The sequence below is a fragment of the Python bivittatus genome, unplaced genomic scaffold (genome assembly GCF_059951505.1).
Source record: "Python bivittatus isolate LINGU-HERP-01145 unplaced genomic scaffold, Pbiv_v1 ctg000480_np1212, whole genome shotgun sequence".
Taxonomy (NCBI): Eukaryota; Metazoa; Chordata; class Lepidosauria; order Squamata; family Pythonidae; genus Python; species Python bivittatus.
In genome coordinates, this window is record NW_028277075.1 from 10,980,313 (window position 1) to 11,005,641 (window position 25,329).

At 36.2% G+C, this 25,329-nt stretch overlaps 1 protein-coding gene and 1 long non-coding RNA gene across 4 annotated transcripts; one reads left to right on the top strand and one right to left on the bottom strand.

Moving 5' to 3' along the window:
- Positions 1 to 3,942: 3,942 nt before the first annotated feature.
- LOC148214908 (uncharacterized) lies at positions 3,943 to 7,294 on the bottom strand. The gene is made up of 3 exons (XR_015796955.1): positions 7,176 to 7,294; positions 5,568 to 5,701; positions 3,943 to 4,079 (listed from the first exon to the last, which is right to left on the bottom strand). It is a non-coding gene; the product is annotated as an uncharacterized LOC148214908 (long non-coding RNA).
- Positions 4,073 to 25,313, top strand: MLH3 (mutL homolog 3). 3 transcript variants are annotated; one of them, XM_015887606.3, is made up of 13 exons: positions 4,073 to 4,261; positions 5,032 to 8,309; positions 9,840 to 9,938; positions 10,866 to 10,936; positions 14,965 to 15,069; positions 15,313 to 15,385; positions 16,044 to 16,115; positions 16,830 to 16,938; positions 17,310 to 17,469; positions 18,200 to 18,223; positions 19,166 to 19,244; positions 21,503 to 21,654; positions 24,442 to 25,313. In XM_015887606.3, exons 2-13 carry the CDS (start codon positions 5,102 to 5,104, stop codon positions 24,544 to 24,546), a joined length of 4,257 nt encoding a protein of 1,418 aa, XP_015743092.3. In that variant the 5' UTR covers positions 4,073 to 4,261; positions 5,032 to 5,101; the 3' UTR covers positions 24,547 to 25,313. The 3 variants fall into 3 exon arrangements, with proteins under 3 accessions (XP_015743092.3, XP_025020672.2, XP_015743093.3); XM_025164904.2 differs by having other exon boundaries at positions 9,900 to 9,938; XM_015887607.3 differs by lacking the exon at positions 9,840 to 9,938.
- Positions 25,314 to 25,329: the final 16 nt, after the last annotated feature.

Genomic DNA, 25,329 nt, shown 5'->3' on the forward strand with positions numbered 1-25,329 from the left:
TGGAATATGATAGAGTTTATCAAAAGTCAGAGTTGTAGCTGTATAGCCACAGCCTTAAAAGTGTTGCTCAGCTTATTTCTCAACCTGTCCAGCTGCTGCTTTTATCATGTCTTCTGTAACTTTCAGCAAATTCTTAGCAACAATATTCCTTTTATCTCCTCCTTGGCAACTAAAGTATTCCTATCAGTTTTTTTTTTTTTTTTTAAGCTTTCCACCTGGCCCTATTTCTTTGCACACCCCAACTTGTTCTTCCCCATATTTCTGCCTCCTGTTAATTTTCCCACTCATTCACTGCTTTTAAGTTACATCTCTACCAAATATGATTTGGTACCTTCTAAGCTCCTAGCCACAGCTTTCTAATTTTTAAATGCATTTTTTTTAAGTGGCATGTTGTATGAGTTTAACATAACTTCTATAGGCATTCTTAGGAAATAAAAGGTGGGTGAATGCAGCCCAGTAATACTTTGTCTGGAACAAAATTCCCCCATTAAGAAAAAAGGGGAGTAGGGATAGCGTGGACCAAACTCACAATTTTGCCTTTTGCTAAATAGGTATTTTGTTTTTACTTATGCTCATAATGATAACCATTCTGAGAATAGTTAAGCCCATTTGTTGGCAGCCATTTTGTGTGAATGCCATTGTCAGGCCTAGCCCAAAGAACTCCTGGAGACCATGCAGGTTTAATCAGCAAGGTTTATTAGCCAGCACCTGTTTACAGAATTCTTCTCAGACTGACCACTAGTTCCCAGGCACAGCTATTCACTATCTTCTAGAATGTTTAGAGATGCACCAGCTTTCTCCACTTATCTCCAGAGCGTTGCTCTGGAGGCGAGAACACCGTTTTCACCCCCTTCCTCCATTCCAGTCCATCACAGCCATATATTTTTGTGTGTATGCCCTATATTTCTCCTCCCTAAATGCAATACCTTATATTTCACCCCCTTGAAGGACAATTTGTTCCTCTCAGCCCAATCTTCCAACCTGACTAGATTAGATTCCAATTTCATTCCGTCTGGATGTTGGCCAGACCTCCCAGTTTTGTGTCATCTGCAAATGTGATAAGCAGCCTATAAATTCTATTATCCAGATCATTAATAAAAATGTTGACTGCTACTGGCCCCAAGAACAGATCCATGGGGGATCATCTTGGCTACTTTGTCCAACTTGATGTAGAGCCATTAATGCAAGCTGTCTGAGTATGGTTAGAATACTGTAAGCCTATTGTGGCAGACCAGCACCATCATGTGGTCTAGCTGGAACATAACATTTGCCTTTTGTATCTTCCTTTTTTTCAACTGACCTATAAACTATAAGTGGTTACTTATTTATGGTATTTCTATATCGTCAACATCAGACAGACTTCCAGCAGTTTAAAAATCCCTACAATCATTTACCCACAACAACAAATTCTGGCATCAAGAGGAACTTCTATATGTATTTCTTAACATTTCTACAAAATAACTCCATTTTGACTGCTCTCTAGAAACTTCTGACAGAGGGTGTCATGTTGTGATGGAATGGAATTATGAAGGCCAGACTCAGGGAGAAAAACATTTTCTTTCATCTCCTGAGGCGCGAGGGAGAGATAAGAGGATGAGACTGGCACCTCCCTGAGGAATTCACAATGTTGTGGCTGGCATTACTTGGGAACTGGGGTTTCAGTCTGGGAAGATTCTTGCTAGAGGTTGTAGCTAATAAACATTGCTGGACTGAATTTACATGGTCTCTTGGAGTTCCTTGGGCTAGGCCTGACATCAATCTTCCCATCTCTCCCTCGCACCTCAGGAGATGAAAGAAAATGTTTTTCTCCCTGAGTCTGGCCTTCATAATTCCATTCCATCACACATGTGGATCTCTAAAAGTAAGTACTGATATGGGCATAACTTGAAAATCATACTGCAGCCCCCTCCTCCTATTTCAGGGGGGATTCTCAACAGACCCCTCTGGGATGAACAAACTCAAGGGCTCACTTCTACATGAAGCAAGAAATCCTGCAGATACCTAGTTATCATGCCCTAAAGATCTCTACAGGTTAAGTTAAAACTAACATTTTGAATTGTACTTAGAAGCCTATTGGAGGCCAGTGCAGTGCCTGCAAAAGCAGTGTGATGTGGCACTGACTGCTACCACCCACCAGTAAGTAGCTTGTCACATTCTGCAACAATTGCAGCTTTCTGGTAATTTTTGAAGGCAGCCCCATTTTGAATTACATTGAAGTAGTCAACCTGAAAGATTATCAGAATGTCAGTAACCATTATCAAGGCATCATGTTCCAGGAAGAACTGTAACTGGCACACTAGTTGAGGCTAGGCAAAGGCCCCACTAGAGAGAGCCTTCACCTGTCTATCTAGCAGTAGCTGTGAGCCTTGTCAGATCCCCAAGTTACAGATCTCTCCTTCAGGAAGTGCCTCCTCATTTTGAATTATTGCTACAGCATATGAACTGTCAAATTATTTCTGCACAAGCAGTACCTCTATCCTGTAGGATTCAGTCTTAGTTTGTTTTTTTCCATCCAGACCCTAACAGTCTCCAGATACCACAAAAAGACTTCATTGCTCCCCCAGCAACAGCGGACAGCATAAAAAGGCTATAATCTATAATGTGTTTCAACACAATTTGTGCTTGTTTCAAACTCAGTATTCATCCCTTACTTTGACTTCAACTGATGATGCATTAAGGTATAATTTATAAACTGTTGACTTCATTGAATAAAAACAATAGGAGTGCATATTTCTTAATTGATGGCATCCACATTTTGCTGTATATAAATCAGAATAAACAGTGCCCAAAGTGGAATGGGTAACTACTCTTATTTTAGGGGTGTGAGAAATGCTAAAAAGTAATAGTTATTAGTGACAAAAAGGTAGCTTTTACTTGACCAACATTAACAAGGAAACTTTGATTGCTTCATAAAGAGGTCAGATAGAAAAAAAATTTAAAGGAGAAAAGGGGGGGGCTTTCTGGGAAGGAGCATAAGGTAACCTAAACAGACAAAGAAATAATTTTTTTTCTGCTGTGTGAGCACATTTAAGATTGGTTGCAACAAAAGCAGGAGGTAGCTGAAACAGAAAGGTTTTCCTTCTAAAATAAAGAAGCCTCTTCTTCTTCTATGTGAGTTAACGTAGGTTGACGCTAGCTAGAGATAAGGGATGAATAGAACGCTGTATTAGAACTCACTAGAAGTATCTAAATGAAGTTTTTATCAACTAACCAAAGCCTTCAGCTGAAGAGTAGAACTGAGCATGAGCACTAAACTAATGAATATTAAATTACATGTCTTGCATATGTAATACTGGACAAGAATGTAAGCCTGACCAATAACAAAACAATATAGTGATTGAGCGACGGGATAGAAATGTATAAATTATGCTGAGATCTGTAGGTGGGTGTGGCTTCCTCCTTTGATGCTGAGGAGGCCACCAGCCTTTGCAAACGCTTGAAATAAAGTTTTACTGCTGATCAACCCAGAAAAAGTTTGTTACGCCTTGTTTCGTACAGGGGGAATAATGACCAGCATTTATTTTCAGGCCTCCATAATTAAGTCTTTTGAGTGCTGTGTATCAAGGATAAAAACTCATAAAGATTTCCAGCGCTTCAAGGCTGATCTAATTCGACATTTCTAATGTGCATGGTAATTACAGTTCAAACTTTCATTTAAGTCGAAGATTTGTATCCACCTACATTTGAATACTACAATTTTTCCTGTACCACTTGTCCTGTTGTTCAAAAATATTTATTTTGCAGCTATTCTACTCCGGAAAGCTTGTTTAGGAATAGGTGATCATAGGAAGTCCAACGCGGATCAGCAGCAAATTTGTTCGGATTTACCTGAAGCAGCTAACAGAAAATACTACAATCCCCAGAATGCATTGCAATATATTTCGATGTATGCTGGGAACTGAAGTTCTCACAGGAGGCATTTGAGCAGGCCCTCTTTCTTCCTCAGCACGGAGCTGTTTTCAAGTAACTGACAATAAAGCTAACTAAAGGAGCGGAAGATGAGAGTTGGGTCGGGTCCCACTGAGGTGATTTTCTCCGGCTGGGAAGAAGCACACGGAAGAGAAACGGGACTGCTACGCCTGGGATGAAAGAAAGGAGGATACAGAGATCGTAATTAGTTCAGCTGAGAGGTGGTGGGAAGAAAACGGAACTGACAGACATTCAGAAACTGTTTGATGAGGACGGCGCTACTCCTCCCTCTTTCCCGCGTGTCATCAGTCACCCTGAAGCCAAAAGTTCCTTCCTTAAATCTGGCAGAAAGGTGGGACGTCTTCCGATTTTAGTACCGTCCATTACTAAAATAGTCTCAGCAATGCAGTATTTTTATCGAAATGTGCATTGTAAAATTCTTTTACCTGTTTTATATCTTATTTTCCACTCTTCCAAGCTGCTCTGGGTATTTACCCTGCTTAGAGTATGTGGAAGGTACTTACCACATTTTATCCTCAACAGTCCTGTGAGATAACTGAGTGTGTGACAGGTTGAATGTCAACACAATGGAAGCCGAAAATGAGTGGTGTTATGAACTTAAAGAGTGTTAACTATTGCACCAACTTACTTGTAAATATAATATGTTATAGCAAAACTTGCAATTGCATTAATCAAAGAATGGCGACTTAGCTCATGATACCCATTTTTTCCTAATATTTTCCATGTTGTAGTTTGCAAATAGGTTGTCCAAGTTCTCCACTACCCATCTGATCAGTTATTAACTGGGTACTGAGAATCAGGAGTTAACTTTTCTTATCCCCACAAAGAAGGGAGCCCTTTTTATGGAGGAAGCACAGGGAGAGCAGCTTTAACATCACTTCTCCTAATAGTTCCTGCATGCAATTTGAACTACAGACAATCTAGCTAAACATATCTAGGTTGAACTTTAAAAAAAGAAAAATGTTTCTAAATGGAATTGGATTTTGTTAATTAAAATACAGAATGATCATGAGACAAGCTAAGGAAAATATTAAGGGATTTGTGAAATATCTGGCTAAAAGAGTTAAATGAGCATTGGATTCTGTCTGTTTTTTTTAACAGGACATTTATAGAAAACGCAGGTGGCAATGCATAACCAGTAGTCTGAGGTTTCAATCATCTTGCTCTTACAATGATCAAATGCTTGCCTGAAGAAGTACAAACCAGCTTGCGCTCTGGAGTGGCCATTAACTCAGTGGGACATTGTGTTGAGGAGCTTATCCTTAATAGCATAGATGCAAAAGCTACATGTATTGCTGTTAGAGTGGATTTGGAAACATTTAAGGTCCAGGTGGTGGACAATGGCTGTGGGATGGGAAGAGAAGACCTCAACAAAGTAGGCAATAGATACTTTACTAGTAAATGTTATTCATTGGAAGACTTAGAAAATCTGAAGTTTTATGGCTTCCGTGGAGAGGCTTTGGCAAGCATTGCAAATATGGCCAGTATATTGGAAATATCATCCAAGACAAGTAAGATAGCAAAAACCTTCTTGAAACTGTTTCACAATGGAAAAGGTCTTGAAGTCTCAGAAGCAGAATTGAATAGGCCAAGTCCTGGAACAACAGTGACTGTATACAATTTGTACCATCAATTACCTGTGAGGAGAAAGTGCATGGATTCCACCCTGGAATTTGAGAGAGTGAGGCATAAAGTAGAGGCTCTTTCACTTATTCATCCATCTGTATCTTTTTCTTTACGGAATGAAGCTTCCTGTTCAATGGTGCTTCAGCTACCCAAGACAAAAGATATATGTTCACGGTTTTCTCAGATTTATGGTCTAGGTAAATCCCAGAAATTACGAGAAATTAACTATATGTCTGGAGGATTCAAAATAATTGGCTTTATCAGTTCTGAAGGACATTACAATAAGAATATTCAGTTTTTGTATGTAAATAATAGACTGATATTAAAAACAAAATTGCATAAGCTTGTTGATTTTCTATTGAAGAAACAGAGTATTATATGTAAAACCAAAACTGGGTCTTTAATATCAAGTCCTGCTCGCCATCGTTCTGGCTCAGAACTCTATGGAGTGTTTATTATCAATGTGAAATGTCAGCATGATGAGTATGATATATGTTTGGAACCTGCAAAAACTTTAATAGAATTTCGCCGATGGGATGCTCTCCTAACCTGCTTTGAAGAAGGAGTAAAAGCATTTTTAAAGCAAGAACATTTATTTATTGAGTTGTGCAGTGAAGATACTACAGAATTTAATGAAAATAATGGCTTTTGTTTGGGTAACGTAATAGCTTTAAAGCATTCTCTCCCCAAAGAGAAGGATATGCAGGAGAGCTTTAAGACAGCTTGTGATAATATTGTGGATTCTCGTGAAACATTTAATCTGCAATCAAAGTCTGTCAGAAGAAAAGTAACTCTGACAAAGAAGACTTCTGATAATATAGAACCTATTAACAATGTGAAAGAAGTAGGTGTTTACTCAGATGTAACTGGTTTTGAACCTGTTCATGAATTGAGAAGTAGTGAAGAAAAGCATCTTCTGCCCAATAAAAATGACATTATTTCTGATTTTCTAAAATTTAATAAATTCCCTGAAGAGTCAGAACCACACATTGAGGTTATGAGTTCCAGATGCCCAGAAGAACTTGGCATCCAAGACAAATCAATTGTTTCAGAAATAGACCAGCATTCTGGTACTTTGCCTGGTACTGAGAAGCATGGGAATGATGTAAATAGTCAACAAGATACAGGGGTCCAGGAAAGAAGCCCTGATTCAGCCACTATGGGATGCACTGAAACTGTAGAACATATTGATGAATGTAAACGTAAATGTATCTTTGGACATAATTTGATGGGAAAATATAAGTCAGAAAAAAAGGGCAGAGAATCCTCTACTGAGTTAAATACTATTAGAGGACTGACAGTAGAACACGATCCTTTGAAATTGGGTTCCACAAGCCTTATAATACGCTTATCGCAAAATCAGCCATCATATAAAACAACAGAAACTAATAATTTATTAAACAGACAGGCTAAACTGGGTCCAGTAAGTGCCAAGGATATGTTTGAAAAACAGCTAGAGTTTTCAGAGCAGATTCCAAGTTCTCAAGAATATGTGACAAAAACCAATATAATACGTACAGGAAATACAAAGGAATGGCTAGAGAAAAAGAATGTATCAGACTCACTTCCTGCAGATAGTACTGTGGATTCTGTAATATCACATGTGAAAAAATGTTTACCTGTGGTTCCTGCAGATTCAGCTTATCATCTAGGTGGTATAAACAGCAGTAGGCAAATAAATGAATTTTCTGTTAGGCTTCAATACTGTGGCTCGACAAAATTAAGTTGCCATCCAAAGCTGGGATCACTAGATAGATTTAGGAAATATTATGGGAATTTAAAAAGTAATGCATCAATAAGAGATACAGAAATAAGAGATAGGAATGAAGCACTGGTCTGTTCCAGTTCTATGACTGTTGAGAGAACAGATCTCCAGAACTCTAATATTTGTGGAACTCCAACAAAAGAATATGTTGTGTCTAATAAAGGTGGCTGTAATTGCCTCCTTCTCTTAGAAAAGTCTCAACATTCCCCAGGAGAAACTCTGTCAATCAGAAAAGCTTGTAATACAAGTCCCATTACAGAATATTCTCAAATAGTAAGGAAATCTCTATCTGAATCTAAATTCACAAGGACACTGGCCTCTAAATTGTCAAGAATGAAAGGCTGTGGTAAGGATACTATAAGTATAAAACCCATAGAGAAATCTTTAGCTCAAACTCAAGTGTTTTCAGACCCCAAAGATAAAAATATACACCATCTCACTTCTAGAAATTTTCATTTGCAAAGTACCTATAAAAAACCTCAACATTGCCCTTCCCTAAGAGAAGAAGGGGCAGAAAGTAATTGTTTTGCTTCAGCCTCTGATGAGCAAGGTAATTCCATGGAAACATCAAGTGCAAGAGCAGATATGGAGGGGACTGACAGTCATTGTTTCATTGACACTGATGGAGAATACATGATCTCCCAAAATAGACAATCAGTTCTGTGCAAGAAAGAAGTGGATACTGACAGTTCCTGTGAAGATGGCATTATGGGTGAATTTACAAAGCAAGCTGTGAAAGGCTGTGAGTCTCAAAGTGTAAACTTGCCCAGAAATATGGAAGATGCCACAGATGATTCAAATGTAAGTGAGAGTGAGAAACCAAAATCCAGTTCCTCTAAGTGGTTTTATCAGTTTGATGCATCATTGGGCAGAATGGTATACATCAACAAAATGAGTGGACTGAGTTCCTATAAAGCTCCCCCTGAAGAAACTCCAGTAGCTTGTACTCAAGATCTAAGCACAATAGCTGTAAACGTCATAGAGAATGGTAAGTACATGGTGTATAATTTTTTCATTGCCAATATAGCATGGAGAGGATGGGCTGTAACAAGAGTTCAATCTTAAATGATAATTCATAGCAATAGCCTCCTCAATACACTATGAGAGATTATAGAGAGGCTGAGAAAGGAATGGAAGAAAGAGCAGACATAAACAATCAAGAGACAGCAGATAAATCAGTTGACAACTTATCTCATAAATGACAAATCAGCCCAGGTAAAAATAAATATGAGAAGAAGCGTTTCAAATCATATGTACTGTGGTTTCTTTTATATTTTTATATTTTAATTTCTGTTAGTTTATTGTTGATATACTTTAATGGTCTGATTTAGTTATTAAATAGTAATTTTAAATGTACTGTGGATGTTTTAATAATTTCCTTATATTGTGTAAGCTGCTGAGAGCTGTCAGATTGCAGTGGAATAGAAGTACAAATAAATAATTTAAGAGACTCCATCTTAATTAACTCACTATAAACTAGGGTAAGAAATTCCTTTCACTGTTTCCAAGATTATATATTTAGCCCAGACTAGTATTAAAGATACCCTCCTGAAATCTGTATAGTACTTGCTTCTTTAAGTTCTATGGGACTTAACATAAACATATATAGGTAGAAGTGTTAAATGAATTTACAGAATTCATGTAAATTTGATTGCCCAATAAGCAGTTAAGGCAATAATACTCTTGAATCACCTGAACATAGTCCTGGCTTCATTCTGTACTGAAGAATTATTTAAAGCAATAAGCTTCCAGCAAATTGATTTGTCATTTCTGCTTCAATAACAGTGCAGTTTACTATATCAAAAATTGTGGGTGTTGTTACAGAAGATAGTCCAATTATCTGGATAATTAGAAATATACTTAAATAGAAATTCTGCATATAGAAATTATGTTTAGGTTAAGCAACGCAGAATGTAATAAAGTTTTGGTAATTAAGTTCTATTGCAGTATTTCTCAAACTTCTTGAATCCTAGTCCTTTTCTAAATTTACACTATCTTCCTGATTATAGTATTAGCAGCCATCTCTTTGAATTTCCATGTGCAGCTGCATGCAGTCTGAATGTAAGGATCAGTAGTAGCGTAAGAAGCAGACCAGAGTAACTGTGGGCTCCAAAGCCTCACACTTGCTGCTTTAGTATATACTTTTCAACACAAAATATCTGCTGTTGAAAGAAAAGTATCTTTGGCTCTGCTTGTTTAAGATATTTTCTTTCCTAAAATGTTGTGCTTTTCCCAGGTTTCTAGTGCCTCAGTGTGAAAAGGCTAAAATGCTGTTTGAGGACCACATCTTTACTCTCCTTGCTAGTGTCTATTTGTGTACATTGTATAACACTGCCCATGTCTGTGTTTCTTTATTGGAAGATACTGAACAAGATGTCATTCTGCTTAATTTTATAGTGTGACTTCCCTGTGAAGTTTTAATAATAAAATGGAATGACTGAGCATTATAACAACATGTAGGAGCATATACAGAGATAATTATAAGATTGTATAGCAAAGTAATCTGTTAAATATTTAGGGTTTCAGTGCAGGTGTCATCCCTTTCGAAGTGAGCTTATTGTGCCCTTCCTTCCAAAAGCACAGAAAGAGAGGAATTTGGAAAGCCAGGATTTCAGAGGTAGGCCCAGTTTTGTTGTTTTTGTTTTAATCCATTCAGTCGTGTCTGATTCTCAGAGACTGCCTGGGCAAGTCCCTGCGGTTTCCTTGGCAAGGTTTTTCAGAAGTGGTTTGCAATTGCCTGCTTCCTAGAGCTGAGAAAAAGTGACTGGCCCAAAGTCACCCAGCTGACTTTGTGCCTAGGTGGGACTAGAACGCATGATCTCCAGGTTTCTAGCCTGATGCCTTAACCCCTACACTAAAGTGGCTCTCTAGTTTAACTCTCTAATTTAATTCTCTAGGCCCAGTTTACCAGGGCATAAAATACTATGTTAAATAATAACAAACCAAATAATTATGTAACTGTCTTAACAGACACTTGGTGCAATTCAAGATCTATTAACAATGAAATTTACATGAACCATATGATAGGTACAATTGGAAATAGCTCTTCTAGGCTCAAAGTCAGCTGTAGTATTACTGTGGATAATGTGAAGTATTCAGTTCTATGTAAAACAGTATCAGTGATTTGAAAAAGAATGACTCAGTCCCCTTTTAACTGTTTCATTCTGGAAATAGCAGATTTAATTTTTCAGATCTTTATCAATCACAGAATATTGAATCATTGTTCCGCTGTGTGTTTTTCCAGTTGAAATACAACAGGCAATGACTTCAAACATTCTTTAATAATAGAGTACTTGTATTGTGTACTAAAATGTACACTGGATTGGAAAAAGATTCAGAATGTGTTTAACATACAATGTAAGGTTCTAATCTGTGTATTTGTAAAAAAATATATACAATCTCATATTGTACTTGATCCTTAACAGCAGGTGTGGTTTTTTTTTCTTAGAGTCTGTTTTCATGTGGAATAATTTATTTTAATGTAAACATATCAAACATGACGTAATTCTTATAAATTTAGGTTTACATTTATCTTTTCCCTTAGATACACAAGAAGAATCTCTTCAGGGCCTGCTTTCAGAGTGGGACAATCCTGTGTTTGCTCAGTGTCCAGAGGTAGGTGGTATTATGTAGCTATTATTTGTTCAGAATTGTTTGTATTTATGTTACATTATAATATTAGAACTAATTAAACTTATCCATGCTATTATTTTATTTACTGATGCAATTTTTAAACCACATATTCATTGTTCAAAGCAATCCAAAAGTGGGGGGAATTGTATGTAACATATACTCAAAGATAAAACCCCAGAACTTTTTTTTTTTACTATTGCATCTATGATATTTTGTTGTAGTCTGCCATTTTGAAGTTCATACTATTTTTATTCATAATTTTCCAAATGTTTTTTTCCCAATTTACTTGATAACTAGAGTATAATTATAGGACTCATTTTTATCCTAAAATAACTGTGGAGCCCTGTCCCCTAAAAACTTTTTCAATCCATCCTGGCAATTAAATAGCTGGGTATGCTCCCTAGCTGTATATGGAAACTGTATGGCTGTGTGCTAATTCTGTGGGGCTAAGTGCATATTGTAAAGATATATTGTTTCCTAGCTGAACCTGGCTAAGGTAAAAACCAAAGGGCTGGACTTGAATGGGAGACCACCAGGAAATCCCAGGGCTGTAGGCTAAACTGGGAATTCAGGGGGAAAAAAAACATCCTGGAAGAAGGCAGTGGCAAACCATTTTCATATTATTGGCAAAAATATTGTGACCTCCAGGGGAGGTATGGTGAACTGAAGATGGCTCTGTGAAAGCAGAGCCGACAACTGCAGCAAAGATCAAAGAATCGGTGAGTAGACTGGTCCCTTGGAACCTCTCCAGATAAGAAGAGGATGGGAGATTGCCTACATGTGCTCTGGATGGCTCCTCCTCATGAGGAGACGGCAGGACAGTGGTTTTCTGTGGGTTTGAGCACCGGGAGATGACAGGATCAGCCATCTTGCTCACAACTGCGGCAGAGCCTTTTAAAGGACATTAAGTTTGCAAACCTCACTTTCTAATCACTTTCAGAAATTGCCTATTAATACCTTAAAGCTATGAGAGATCTTTGGAACAAGAAGTTTGAAAAGTCTTCATTGGATGAGTTTAGCTTCAACTCTGAACAAAAGAAAAATTAATTATAACCTTATGAACTTAAAGAATTTGAAATAAACAGCAAAAAGCTAAATAAGGTTTTGATCTAAGAAAGTTATAAACAGATTAAGGATCCAGATAAATTTGGAATATTGACTTGTACTCTAAGATTCTGGAATTAATTATAAAGAATAAACAGCTTCTTGTGGGAAACTTATTTGTTTTGATTATTGTAAGACATAACAAAGATAAAGTAATTTTATGATTTTAGAAACTGGACACTAGAGGGACCAAAGTTCCTATGCAGAGGGGAGAAAAAGTCTGCTTTTATTTACTGGGACTTAACAAAATGATGCAAAACACTATAACATTGAAAATATTAAAGGATACTTTTGAAGAATGGAAACAGAAATTAGTAGCCACAACATCATCAGTGTCGGTAATGATGTCTGCCTCTATAGATAGGCTACAGTCCAAAGATATTATTGAAGAAATAACAGATGTGGAACAAATTTTGTCTGACAAGATAGAGATGGTACTGAAAATGAATTTACAAATGAAAGACCAAGAGAATGATTTGAAAAAGGATGTTTTACTGGATATACAAAAGAAACTGGCTGATGTTTTAAAAATCAAAAGGACATACAAATGACAAACCAAGAGAGTGACCTGGGTTATTTTTTCTTATTGGATTTACAAAAGAGGCTTGTTAAAGCCTTGAAGACATTTGTGCGATGGGACAAATAAGAATTGGAGAGAAATCAAATTCTATGACAACATTTGAATGAACTAATGATTAAGACTGTTAGAAGTAAAAGAAAGAAATAAAGAGTTGGTTTATTTGATCAAGGCTAAAATAAGGTATGTTTTTACAAAGCTGGCAACCCTTTATGGACTTTTTGCTGATGTCTGGATTGAAAAGTTGATGCTTTATGGATTTGTCTATAGATAAGGGATGGGATATGGGATGAAGAGATACTATACTTCTTGCAATAAAGGTTGGAAGCCACTTCTTTATATATTTCTTTTCTCTTTCTTTATTATATTCTCACTTTTCTCTTTTTTTTTTCTTGCACTTTTTCTTGTTTCTTCCTATTATCTTCTCTTTCTTTAGTTTGTATTACTATAATCAAAATGTTTAATAAGATTTATACTGAAAATATTATCGGCAAGAAAATTGTATAGACATACCTATGAACTCACCAGCAGTCATGTTTGACTAAAAGGAAACTATGTTGAATTCAGTGAGTCACAAATATATCCTCAGTCACAAATAACTCTTTTGAATACAGCTATCACTGGTCACCCCAATTGCAGCCTTTTAAACAGCTGCAAGATTATGGGGACAGACCCTCTCAGTCACTGACTAGGCAGTTCAGTATGATCACTAAAGGATGGACAAGAGCAGGTCATAGTTAAGTTGCATTAATAAAGGATTTCTGGAAGCTTTCGGAATGCTATAGAAGTAGTTTCAGCAAATGGTTTTTGTAATCAAAAAGCAAAATAAAGTTCAGTATGAGATGCCAATAATAAATTGTGCTACACTCAGACCAAGGGTCGCAATACAGTTTGGAAGATACCTCAGTTTGGAGTTGCGATCCCAAGAAAAATTGATTGGAAGTGATCAAGATAGATCTGTGGGAGAAGAATGCCCTTCCTTCCTTCCTTCCTTCCTTCCTTCCTTCCTTCCTTCCTTCCTTCCTTCCTTCCTTCCTTCCTTCCTTCCTTCCTTCCTTCCTTCCTTCCTTCCTTCGAATTGGTCCTATGCATGCTGTAAAGGCAATCTTTCTACCTTGGCCTTGAGCCTGTCTATACAGAGTTCTTCTAAAGTGGGGATGCTTTAGCAGGGATTCTTGCATTATAGAATTATAGGGCCATATAAAAAACATTATTGGACTGTATGTCATCAAACGTTTATGCCTAGTTTTGGGAGCTTCTTTATTGAAGGAAGGGTTAAATAATAAAATGGCTACTAAGGTACCCATTTTTTCTCTCCACACCCCCCATTGGAAAAACTGATCTATTGTTTTTGGGTGTAGCCCTTTAAAGAGTTAAGTGTGTGCCTAAAAGACTGCAATACTTGAGTCTTTTCATTTCATCCATTAAATTTCTCCAAAACAATCCCGCCCCTAAGTGCCTTGTAATTCTTGTGATTCTCTGGGTCTGCATAAGATATGCTGAAAAGCCACAGAATGGCCACAGATTGTGCATCTACGACTTAGAGAAATTTTAAGTAGTTGAGTGCCCAGGAGGGAGAAAAGAGAGGCTTAGCAAAATTGAAGTGGCTGAGTCCCAACCAGTTTTGCCATTAAAAAAGGAAACATATACTTCTGAGAGGGAAGTTATTTTTTAAATGGTTACAAGGAGAATCTTTTATTTATTTTATTTATTTATATTTCAAATTTAGATACCTCCCATCTCACGAAAAAGTGACTCTTCCCAAATCACACTCCAGAACCAGGAATAAATTGGGATGAATACCATTGGCCTGAGCCAGGGTAATTGGGCTATTCCAGAATCATTAATTCTGGCCTTCAAAGCCAGTTGAGAATCTCTGTGCAATCTATTGGTAGAGTGATAACTAATCACAATACAGTATACTACAGAATAGTTTTACTTGTTCTTTATATCTATATCAAACTTATTGATACTAAAGTGGGTTACCAGTGGGGTTGTGCAAAACCAGCCCCAGAACAGCTGGAATTGTGTGGTCTGGAAGTAAAATGGGAAGTTCTACATCCAGAACCATGAGTTTTGCACACAATAAATTATTGCATTCTTTCTTGAACATCAGTAGACTATTTCCATTTTTTTCTGATGTGATTGCTATCAAAAATCATTTTTACCTTCCATGTGGTCAGCATTCCACCCTTCAGCTTTCCATTGAGGTTGACAAGATTGAATGGGAATTACAGTATCATTTAAACTTTTTAAGTATCAGTATGATTTTATAGTCTGCCATTTGTTTATCTAGTAACAATCCTAAGAAGTTATTATTTTTTTATAGGTTGCTCTAGATGTCAGCAGTGGGCAGGCAGATACTCTTGCTGTGAAAATACATAACATCCTCTATCCTTATCGGTTCACTAAAAAGATGATTGATTCTCTGCAGGTAAATGTGCTAGTATTTGTGTAAATAGCAGTGTTACAACTATCACTTGAAAGAGAACACTTGTATGTATTTCTTTTGGGCTGTAATAATATATAGTAAAGTAATTAGTGCTGCTGTTAGCAAATAATAATTTATAGATATATGTTAACAATGTCAAAATCGAATGAAATCATGTCTTTTCATTTACACTATAGAATTATTCAGTTTTTAAAAACTAAATTTTTATTTTCAAATAATTTATAGGTCCTTAATCAAGTGGACAATAAATTTATTGCTTGTTTAATCAACACTAGGACAGATGAGAATGAATGTGCAGGTAAAAATGCTATTTTTTCTTATGAATTTTAAAAGTTTTTGTAGAGCTTAACTGTACATGAGATAATTCCATAACTGCCAGAGAAAAATCAATTTAACAAAATGTTGCTGGTCTATGTTGTTTCCTAACAATTTTAATTCATCCCAATTTATTCTTGAATTGAGTTTTTAAAAAAATAAAGCTGGAACCTGATGATGATGATGATGATTTACTAAATTTATATACCCCCAACTCCCAGTGACTCTTTTATATAGAGAGAATATATTTTACTATTGAATTGCAACCTCTTAATATGTATATGTATTTATTCAGGACAATACTATTTGGAAGATAACTGCACAGTGCTTGATGAAATGTAGAATAATTTGACTCCATTGGTAATATTGATTCATAGGTTTCAGTCTTACATCAAATAATATAATTAGGTAGGCTCCAAAATATTTTCTTGCAGTAGTTCTATTCCCTCAATGGAAGAAAGTAGCTAAATTGAAAGATGTTCAGTTCAGATTTCCAATCATTCGAAAAGCTTCTCATATAAGATTGACCAACTTGCTGTCTTACATTCTAATCCACCTCACAAAATGAGAATAAAGTGAGATTAAATTTAGAACTTGTGTTATGTGTTAAGATGATGAAGACTCTATTTTTATGGATCTAGATGGGAATCTTCTTGTGCTAGTAGATCAGCATGCAGCCCATGAGCGTGTCCGCCTTGAGCAACTTATCGCAGGTATGGGTTCAGATGCTCAAAGAAAATACTGTTACAGCTGATAAAGTAAGCTGAAAGGTGTAAAATCAAACTTGTTGAGATACAAATGTACATTAATCATTGAGAATGAATATATGACATTAATCTGATTAGAAATTACTATATAGATTTTATTGGGGGTTCGGTAAATATTGTATATGAATATGAATAATTTCTATTCTGTCTAGCACAGAATATGACTTTTTTGAGCTTTACAAGACTCTGGCCATAGTTCTAAAACATAGCAGGAAATCTTTTTATCTGTAATAGTTCATTGACCTCCATGTCAACAAGAGCTATGAATTTCCTAAAGGGAAGAGTCCAAGAGAAACTTTGCTGGTTGTAGCTTGGCAGCAAAAATTGGCCAAGAATGTGAAAAACTCTCTGGGACTGTAAGAAGTGTTTACTGAAGGTTTCAGATGGAGCCATGTATACTTACAATAGTTTGTTCTGTTATTTCAGGGATGATAGTTTGTTGATGGAAATGTTACAATAATTGATGCCTCTTAGGATGGTCATGCTTAATATTGGCAATTACATTGTAACATTAACAAGACTGCTGCCAAGGATAAATAATATTTCTTACTGTAGTATAGGTCTCCCATCAGTTGCTGGGTAGAATAATATTTAATTTCTTACTGAATATATACTGTCTTCCAAACATAAAAAACAGTGCATTTGTTGGTCTATTATCAGATTCCTATGACAAGCAGCATGAAGCATTGGGCAAGAAGAAATTATTGGCTTCCACTTTATGTCCTCCATTGGAGATTGAAATAACAGAGGATCAGAGAAGACTTTTGTGGTTGGTACAAGTCAGAGTGACCAACATATTGACTGTTCCTTCAAAAAATAAGGGTGCTTTCAGATTAGACTTTTATTGTGAAATAATTATATTAATACTTATTCTGAATTATATTAAAAAACTATCTTGGATTAGTTAAGATCCAATAAAATAAAAAACATATTTTTGTTGCTGAACTGGCCAGTGAGTAAACAGTCTGTAATAGATCCTCTACAAACTTTGACTCAAGGAAGTGATTGGGAATATTCTTTACTAGCTCTCACATCTGTTTGAAAATTGGAAGTAATTTGTAGCTCAGGAGTTTTAGCACTAGAGGAGAACTGGAATATCTGAGGCTGATCTTCCACCAGAGTTTTTATTTAATTTTGCAGGTGCTGTCATAAAAGTCTGGAGAACTTAGGTCTTGAATTGCTGTTTCCAAAGGACAATCCCTCTCAGATTCTTGTTGGGAAAGTGCCACTGTGTTTTGTGGAGAGAGAGGCTAATGAGTTGCGCCGTGGAAGGCATACTGTGACTAAGAGAATTGTGCAGGTGAGGTGTGGATGCAGATATTATTATGATGCCTGTCCTAATTCACTGATCAGCAAACAGTTTGGAATTTCTATCTACATAAAAAAGTATCTTGCTGTTGTTCAATATTTTACTATTATGGCAGAAGTCTGGATGAAATCCTGAAAATGGAAGATAACATATAGAGTGAGAAAGCCTATGCTTTTGCTTTAAAGTTATGACTAGCAGTTCCAGACGAATATGATCTGTAGAAGTCAGATGTTCTCATATAGCATATCTGATATTTGAAGAAGCTGTACAACCATTTGAGATTTTTTAGGTTTTTAGTTTACCAGATGAAAAAAGAAAGAAGCACTTTCAACAATTGTCTTGAAGTCTTGTTAATAGGGAGAAACCTGCTATAGTAAGCTTAACTATATGGATACTTGTGAGTTGGTGCTCATTGTACTCTTTCTAATAAAGAAGTGAGCTGTGAACTACGTTTCCTTCCAATTTGTTTTATGTGTATACTGGCACAGAATTATTGTGTTTACTTTGGAAGAAGAGTATAATCAGTTTCTAACACTGACAATATTTGCTTTACAAAGAATCTACTTAGAACTTGTACTTGCTAAAATTTATCCTAAAAGTATATATCATTGTATTCTGATACTTCTGTTATCAGTATTTGATACTCCTTTTTTGGAGGATAAAATTTGTGAATATGAAACAGAAACTGAATTCTAACTTATAATTTTTGTATTTTTTTTAGGAGCTCATTCAAGAACAAGTTGAGGTATGGTCTTTGGAGGATATGTGTGTATTTTTAAAAGAGCTATGAAATGGAGATATTTTACATATAGTTTGAAATGAGAACTTGTATAGATTACATTTTAAAGTCCTGGCTAGATTTCTTTATTCACCAGTAGCCAAAATAGGCAGAGAAGAACTTAGGCACTCCAATTAAGTTTATTCATTATGTTGCATGCTATAAAAAAAAATCCTCTAGTTTTAAAAGAGCATAAATCCAGAAAGCAGGAACTTTCCAGAATAGTTTAATAAAATTATTTCATTAGGGAATCCTTCTATGTTAGCCATCAAAGGGAATTTCTGTAAGCAAGTCAAAAAAGCATGCCATGGTCCACATGCATTATTATTTTATTGTGGAGGATTCTGGAATGGACTTAAATTTATATATATTTCCTCATTAAAAAAGTAATCAGTGAATCAGTCTATGAGAATTGATTCTCATTTTATAATGTGAATAATTATGGGAAAAAACAATTATAAAACCAGCATCAGGAATAAAGAAATGTATCAAATTCAGATGTTTGCTGGTATTGAACATGACTCCAGATCAGTGACTTTAATACATGCATGCAACCTTTTCAGATTAAGAGTCTCTGAATAGCATGCTGGAAACAAGTTGATAGATCCAGGACAAACTGTATAAATTTAATTTAGGTATATTAAAATTATAATTAATGTTATTAAACTCAAATACATTTAAGTACAGTGTAATTAAATACTTCCCATATATTTATTATTTTCTTCCTCTATCATATGAAAAATTAAAATTCAGCAGCAGCCTTTGAAGGAGCTCTGGCACCATAGCTAAGGTTTTCAAAGGTCACAGGTTGTACTGTTGTGAACTTGTAGCTTCTTGTTGTATCTAACTACTAGGACTTTTCATTCTTAATCATTCTTAGAAAGTCAAATAATATCCTTCTGTTTCCAGTTACTACAGGCAACTGGTGGGGCACAAGCGACATTACCATTAACCATTCTGAAAGTGCTAGCTTCCCAGGCCTGCCATGGTAAGGAACAGATTATCTCATGCCTTTTTGTTCTGAAGCAAACATGCTATCACTGAAAAGTCAGCAGTAACTTCATTAAAAGAGAACAGCAGGGATCCATTATTCTTCCCACTGAAGAATTTGGGGCATAATTTACACTTTGGTTGTGGTTCAGATGTGTGAAAATTTTCTGAATAACTCTGAATCAGGAGGCAAACAGAATCACCGTTATACATTGTATCTTGTTCATGACAGCCCATAATTACCATATTCCTCAGTGAAAGGCTACAATGCAGAAACACAATGGAAGACAGTGTCATCTGATTCCACACACTCTGTAAAATTTTATGAAGGAGATAAGGTGATAGCACAAAAATAGCTTATTCTGGAGGCACCCCTGTTCTGTTTCAGTGATTCTGTCTTTGGAGGAAGAAGTGAAACTGTGATAGCCTGCAGGAATTCATGCCTTCCTGCAAGTCTGCTACATATCCATGCAGGCACCCAAACAGAACTCTGGTCTTTTGTAACTGCTAAGTAAAACCTGAGTATAAGATTTTATTTTCCATACATTTTTCTTGTTGAAGAAAAGGAGGGGTGACTGCTGGACTGGCAAAAGGCAATAGGGACTTAAAACAAAAACAAGAGGTCTGCTGGGAAAAAGAACTTTCTGAGAAGAACTGGGAAGAGGTGTGATGGCTGGCAACCCTAAATGGATCTAGAAAACTTTGGTTGTTGAATATTTATGACTGGCTTTAGTAAAGAGCAATGATGGCTAGTGATCCTGAGTTAGATTGCGCAAGGCACTGCTGAAGAACTGTTGGCTTGAGGAAGGCCCAGGGCATGACCCTTGAAGTATTCATGAGTAGGATGAACTGAAGACCCACTAAAGAATTGAGAATTATCATGGGACAAAACTGCCCAGGAATGTGGGGAGGAGATCATGTTCTACCAGCCAAAAAGGTCTTGATGTCAGCTGAGACACAGTGGATGTTAGCCAGTATATTAACCCTTTCTTGTCCCTAAATAGAAAATAGGTGGAGAGGTGTGTGTGCTTGTGCATGTGTGCATACAAATACAGGTAGAGAACACTTATGCTGCATGACTATTCAGTAGGAAAAAAAATCCCCAATCCAATTTAAAAGTCAGGCTACAGTAGGTTATCAGCCAAGCAGAGGGTTAATGCAGTTATCTAGTGTAACATAACTCTTGCCACAAAAGGCTGTGAAAACCTGAAATAATGCTGTTGGATGTCTTAATAAGAGAGAAAAAATATACAAGAGGTATTTTGTACTGTGTCTTGCACCATATCCTGTAAATTCACAAATACTCATGACAGAAGCCAAGGAAATTGAGTATTAGAATGCTTGCTTTTCTCTGTTTGAAGCTGATTTTATATTGTCATATTAAAGGTCACTCTACAAAGTCCAATTGATGTTATTCAGTTATTAATTGCATTACTGTTCTAACTATATCCTTCCTGACTATGAAAGCAACACTGTTCCTTGTTTTTTGTGTCCTGAGTAATAAACAGTATGATCTTCCTTTAGGCTGTAATCCTATGGCCTCCAGTGTCCTGAGGCCATAGGATACCTGAGGTTTCAGAGAGATGAATCCAATATAATTTTCTTCTTTGCCCATCTTGCTAATCATAAAGCTGTTTTGGCCATCAGGAACTTCTAATTTCAGAAAGAACCAAACAAAAGATGGTGGGGGGTGAGCAACGACACAGTAAGAAGGCCAGAGATCCATTGGATCAAATGGCTGCCTTCTGTCTGTCCCCAGTATGGGAGGAAACCTAGGCCAGTCCTAGAGTATATGTTATAGTTTTAGCAGGTTACAAAGACATCCTAGTTCCCCAATGGCTGTGTTCATACAAGCAGGTTAATTAAGAACTTAGCAGATATATTTGTACTTGCAATATTTGGTTGTTTTTAAACTTTGTTTTTCCAGTGTAGTATTTTATGCAAACTAGTCCATTTAGAGTATGATCGTACATTGTGCAAACCAGAAAAGAGTGAATGTAGTAACTGAGTAAAGCATATTGTATACACGCATTCAGCGTATACCTCTATGATATAAATAAGGTGAAAAATTTATGTGTGTGCTTTGTTTCAATTGCTATTAGTTGCAAACTTCTTTAAAAATTTGCTACCTTCTGTTGATTTCTGCTTTCTACTTTACTTGATTTCTTTAATGTTGTGAACCACCTGATTTGTTTGGGGAAAAAAGAGGAAATAAATATTTTACCACAAAATTCGCATACTCTTCTTTCTTCTCAGGTGCTATTAAGTTCAATGATAGCTTGACTTTAGAGGAAAGCTGCCATCTTATGGCTTCTTTGTCAAGTTGTCAATTGCCTTTCCAGTGTGCTCATGGGAGACCCTCCATGTTGCCTCTTGCAGATGTGGATCATTTGCAGCAGGAAAGTCAGGTAAGCCACAGAGCACATAAGATGTACACTGTGTTGACTGTTACTCTGCTACGTGTATGTCAGCCTCACCTATAGTGGGCCTTGGTAAAACAGAATCATGGCTGTGAGATGGGTGACAATATAAATTGTTTAAATAAGTAAATAAAAATTAATAAAATCACTTGAGTTTAATGTTCTAAGGTATTTAATGTTAGCTGAAGAACTTTGCCTTGTTCTTTTAACCTGTAAGATACAATTGAAACGATGCTGAAGTATGATATTGCCCAAAGATCTTGTGTCCTGAGGGACTATAGGTATAGGAAATACAGTGTGGTTCATGTCAGTAGATAGATGTTTTTCCTATTTTTATGCCTGCGTTGTGTGAAAATGTAAAGGTAAAAAGGCCCTTAAGTCAAACTCCATTCCTGGCGAGTACATTAAGTTTTCCTGTCATTGTTATAGAAGTGATTTGCCACTGCTGTCTTCTGAGATTTTTTTTTTTCCCCAAATTCCCTTGGCAGTTTAGCCAACAGCATGGGAATTCCAGGTAGCCTCCATCCAAGTACTAACCAGGGCTGAGCCTGCATAGTTTGAGATCAGCCAACATTGGCTAGGTGCTGCCACCTGCTGAGGCATAACAATATCTTCTTATCTTATTTTTCATAGTATATATTTAAGTAGAAGAAGCAAGAGTAATTCCATAATGAAACTTTTGAGTTGGATATGGATGTCTGAGAATGAAAAGCTAAAAATAATATTAATTCACTGAATAGTGCTTTGTACACCATATGCCTATCCTATACTAAGTATAAAATGGGTCTACAATGAACTAATATTCAGGTTTTGCATGCAAAATCAACTGAGGAAAATGCCAGAATACCTATAAAAGTACAATTTTGACAGTCAATTAAGAACTAAGATTCATTCATCATAATTGATCACATCAAAAAACATAAGAATAATGGTGAAAGTGCTAGGGCCTCATTTGAGAATTGGGACAATTGACCCAGTATCATTATTCAGTATCATTATTATTTGTGTATGCATTTCTGTGGGACTATACAAACTCAAGCTTCTTTTTGTATAATACCTGCAAAGGAATAAAAGGGAAATTGAAATTGAACAAGGAGAAAAAACATTACTCATAAGAATTGGTATTATATCTATAGCCTAGCAAGCAACAAAGCTAGAGGCATAACAAAACAATGTAGATATTAATTTTCTAGTTATCACTACTTCTGTAAGTTTCATCCTTTTGTTACTGTTATCAGGGTGTCTGCAGCAGTGGTCAACAGCATCAAAACGGTGGGCGCAAATAGGGTGATCAACTCCCTTCTTTTTTACATGTATGTGGTGCCTGCAACGCATGTTAAAAAGGGATAGGTTTTTGATTGCCCCAGTCATACCTGCCATTTTGATGCTGTTAAACCTCCTGAAGACAACCCTGACTATTAGCATCACTACTGATATCACTTATATGCTGAATATATATTAAGGGAGTTGGATTGGAAGAAAATGAATATAGTGTTAAAACTGAAGGAAAAACCATAAATAACCTGCACTATGCTGATGACACTACTCAGTTAAAAATGTAAAGGATCTGCAAGCTCAAGTAATAAAGGTCAAGGAACATAGTTTAGTCCCAAAAATGGGACTAAAATTAAATACAAAGACAAAACTTAGTACAATAACTAGCCTTAGAACTGACAATGAAGATATTAAAGATAGCTTTGTCTTTTGGGATCAACTATTTACAGTAAAGGAACAGCAGTCAAAAATATGCTGCACACTAGCACTTGGTAGAGTAGCAATGAAGGCCTTGGAAAAGATATTCAGATGCTGGGCATGACTATACCTACACAGATCAGAATAGTGCAAACAGTGGTATTCCATGTGACACTTTCTGGAAGCAAAAGTTGGATTTTGAAGAAGCAGGACAAAAAGACTATTGATACTTTTGGTGTTGGAGAAACTCCTGAGAATACCATGAACAGCCAAGAAAACAAGCACATGGATCACTGAACAAATGAATCCAGAGTTCTCACTTGAGGCACAAATGACCAGGCTCAAATTATTCTGCTTCAAACACATTATGTGAAGGCCTAGCTCTCTGGAGAAGTTTCTAATGCTGGGAAAGGTGGAAGGAAAGAGAATAGAATAACCAGCATCAAGGTGGATGGATTCAGTTACAGTGGTGATGGGGGTACCATTGGAAGACCTGAAGAAAGTTAGGGTCAGATCGTCATAGAATTGCTAACAGCTGACACTAACTTGATGACACATAATCAATATTGGTATCATTATCATCACTAATTACTGTCATCAACAACAGAGCATTAACACTCACTTTAAAATAATCTGCACTGGGTACCTCTATTTCTATATCTGTCCAATAGTTATTGTTACAGAATAGATACAGCTGCATTGCTAAAGGGAATAATTTTCAAAGGGTACCTTTTGGTTTGGAGGAATTAATTTAAATTTTTGAGAGGATTCCTTTACAATTTTAAAGTTTCTCAAACCATGCAGTTGTTGTTTGCCATCAAAATTCAGTAGCAAACTACATTATGGACCCTGCAGACTACACAGCAATTTAAGAGTAAATTCTGGAGAAACCACAGAAAGGCTTAGGAGGGGCATATACAGCCTGCAAGTTTTTGATCCTTGATGTATTACATGCCAAATTATTTAACATGCAACAAATTTGAAAATTTTGTTAATCTGAATGCCAATTAGTAATAGAAGATTGACTGGTTCATTGTCTTAATTAACTATTGTCACTAAGTCACTGGCATTTTTTCCTTGCAGCCAAAACCTAATCTGGCAGAACTAAGAAAAATGGTTAAAGCCTGGAAACTCTTCGGGAAAGAAAAAGAATCTACTGTGAAAGTTGAAGCTTCAGCAGTTCTATGAATACTGGTGCTATCTAACCAATAGTTTTTGTACTATGAACTCCCTGGTGCTATGGAAGATGAAAATTCAGTATTCTGAAAGAAGGAATCTAATACTTTGGATCATCTACATGGGAGCCAGAATCAAAGATATGTTCTCCTGGGGAATGTGGAGTAATTCCACGTGCACTGGAACTGTCTTAGTAGTTTGGAAAAAAAATATATATATAGATAGATATATATATTTTAAATTGCATCCTTGCCTCTTCTTACTAAAGTAGCTTCACATATGTGCAGTAAGTTCAGCAAAACTCTGACTTAAACAATTCTGGTACTTTTGTATCAGTTCATAAAGTGAGCTAAATTTACGTACTGATTTCTAGTGCAGGCTATACTTTTTAATGAATTGCTACTTTAAAAAGCCTTCCATCTTTTTGCTATTACTAACATGCAGCATGGGTTACCCTAATTTCTTGAAGTATCTACTACCTTTAGATGAAACAAAAGTGGGAATAAGGTACTACTGTATTAGTTAAGAAGCAATGTAACTTCCATTTTATAATTACTGTCCCATTTTTTATTCTATTCTCCTTTTTGAAGCTTTTTCTATGCATTATTGAGAACATTTCTCAACAATTTAAAAGCAATTCCTTCTTTGCTGAGGTCAAAGATAAGCAATTCTGGTGTCTTCCAAATATTTTAGACTACAGTTCTCTCAATTCCTTGTCACTGACCATAATGGCTGAGGTTTATGGGAACTGAAATCCAAAGTACCTGGAGGGCATCAAGTTGGCTACTTCTGAAT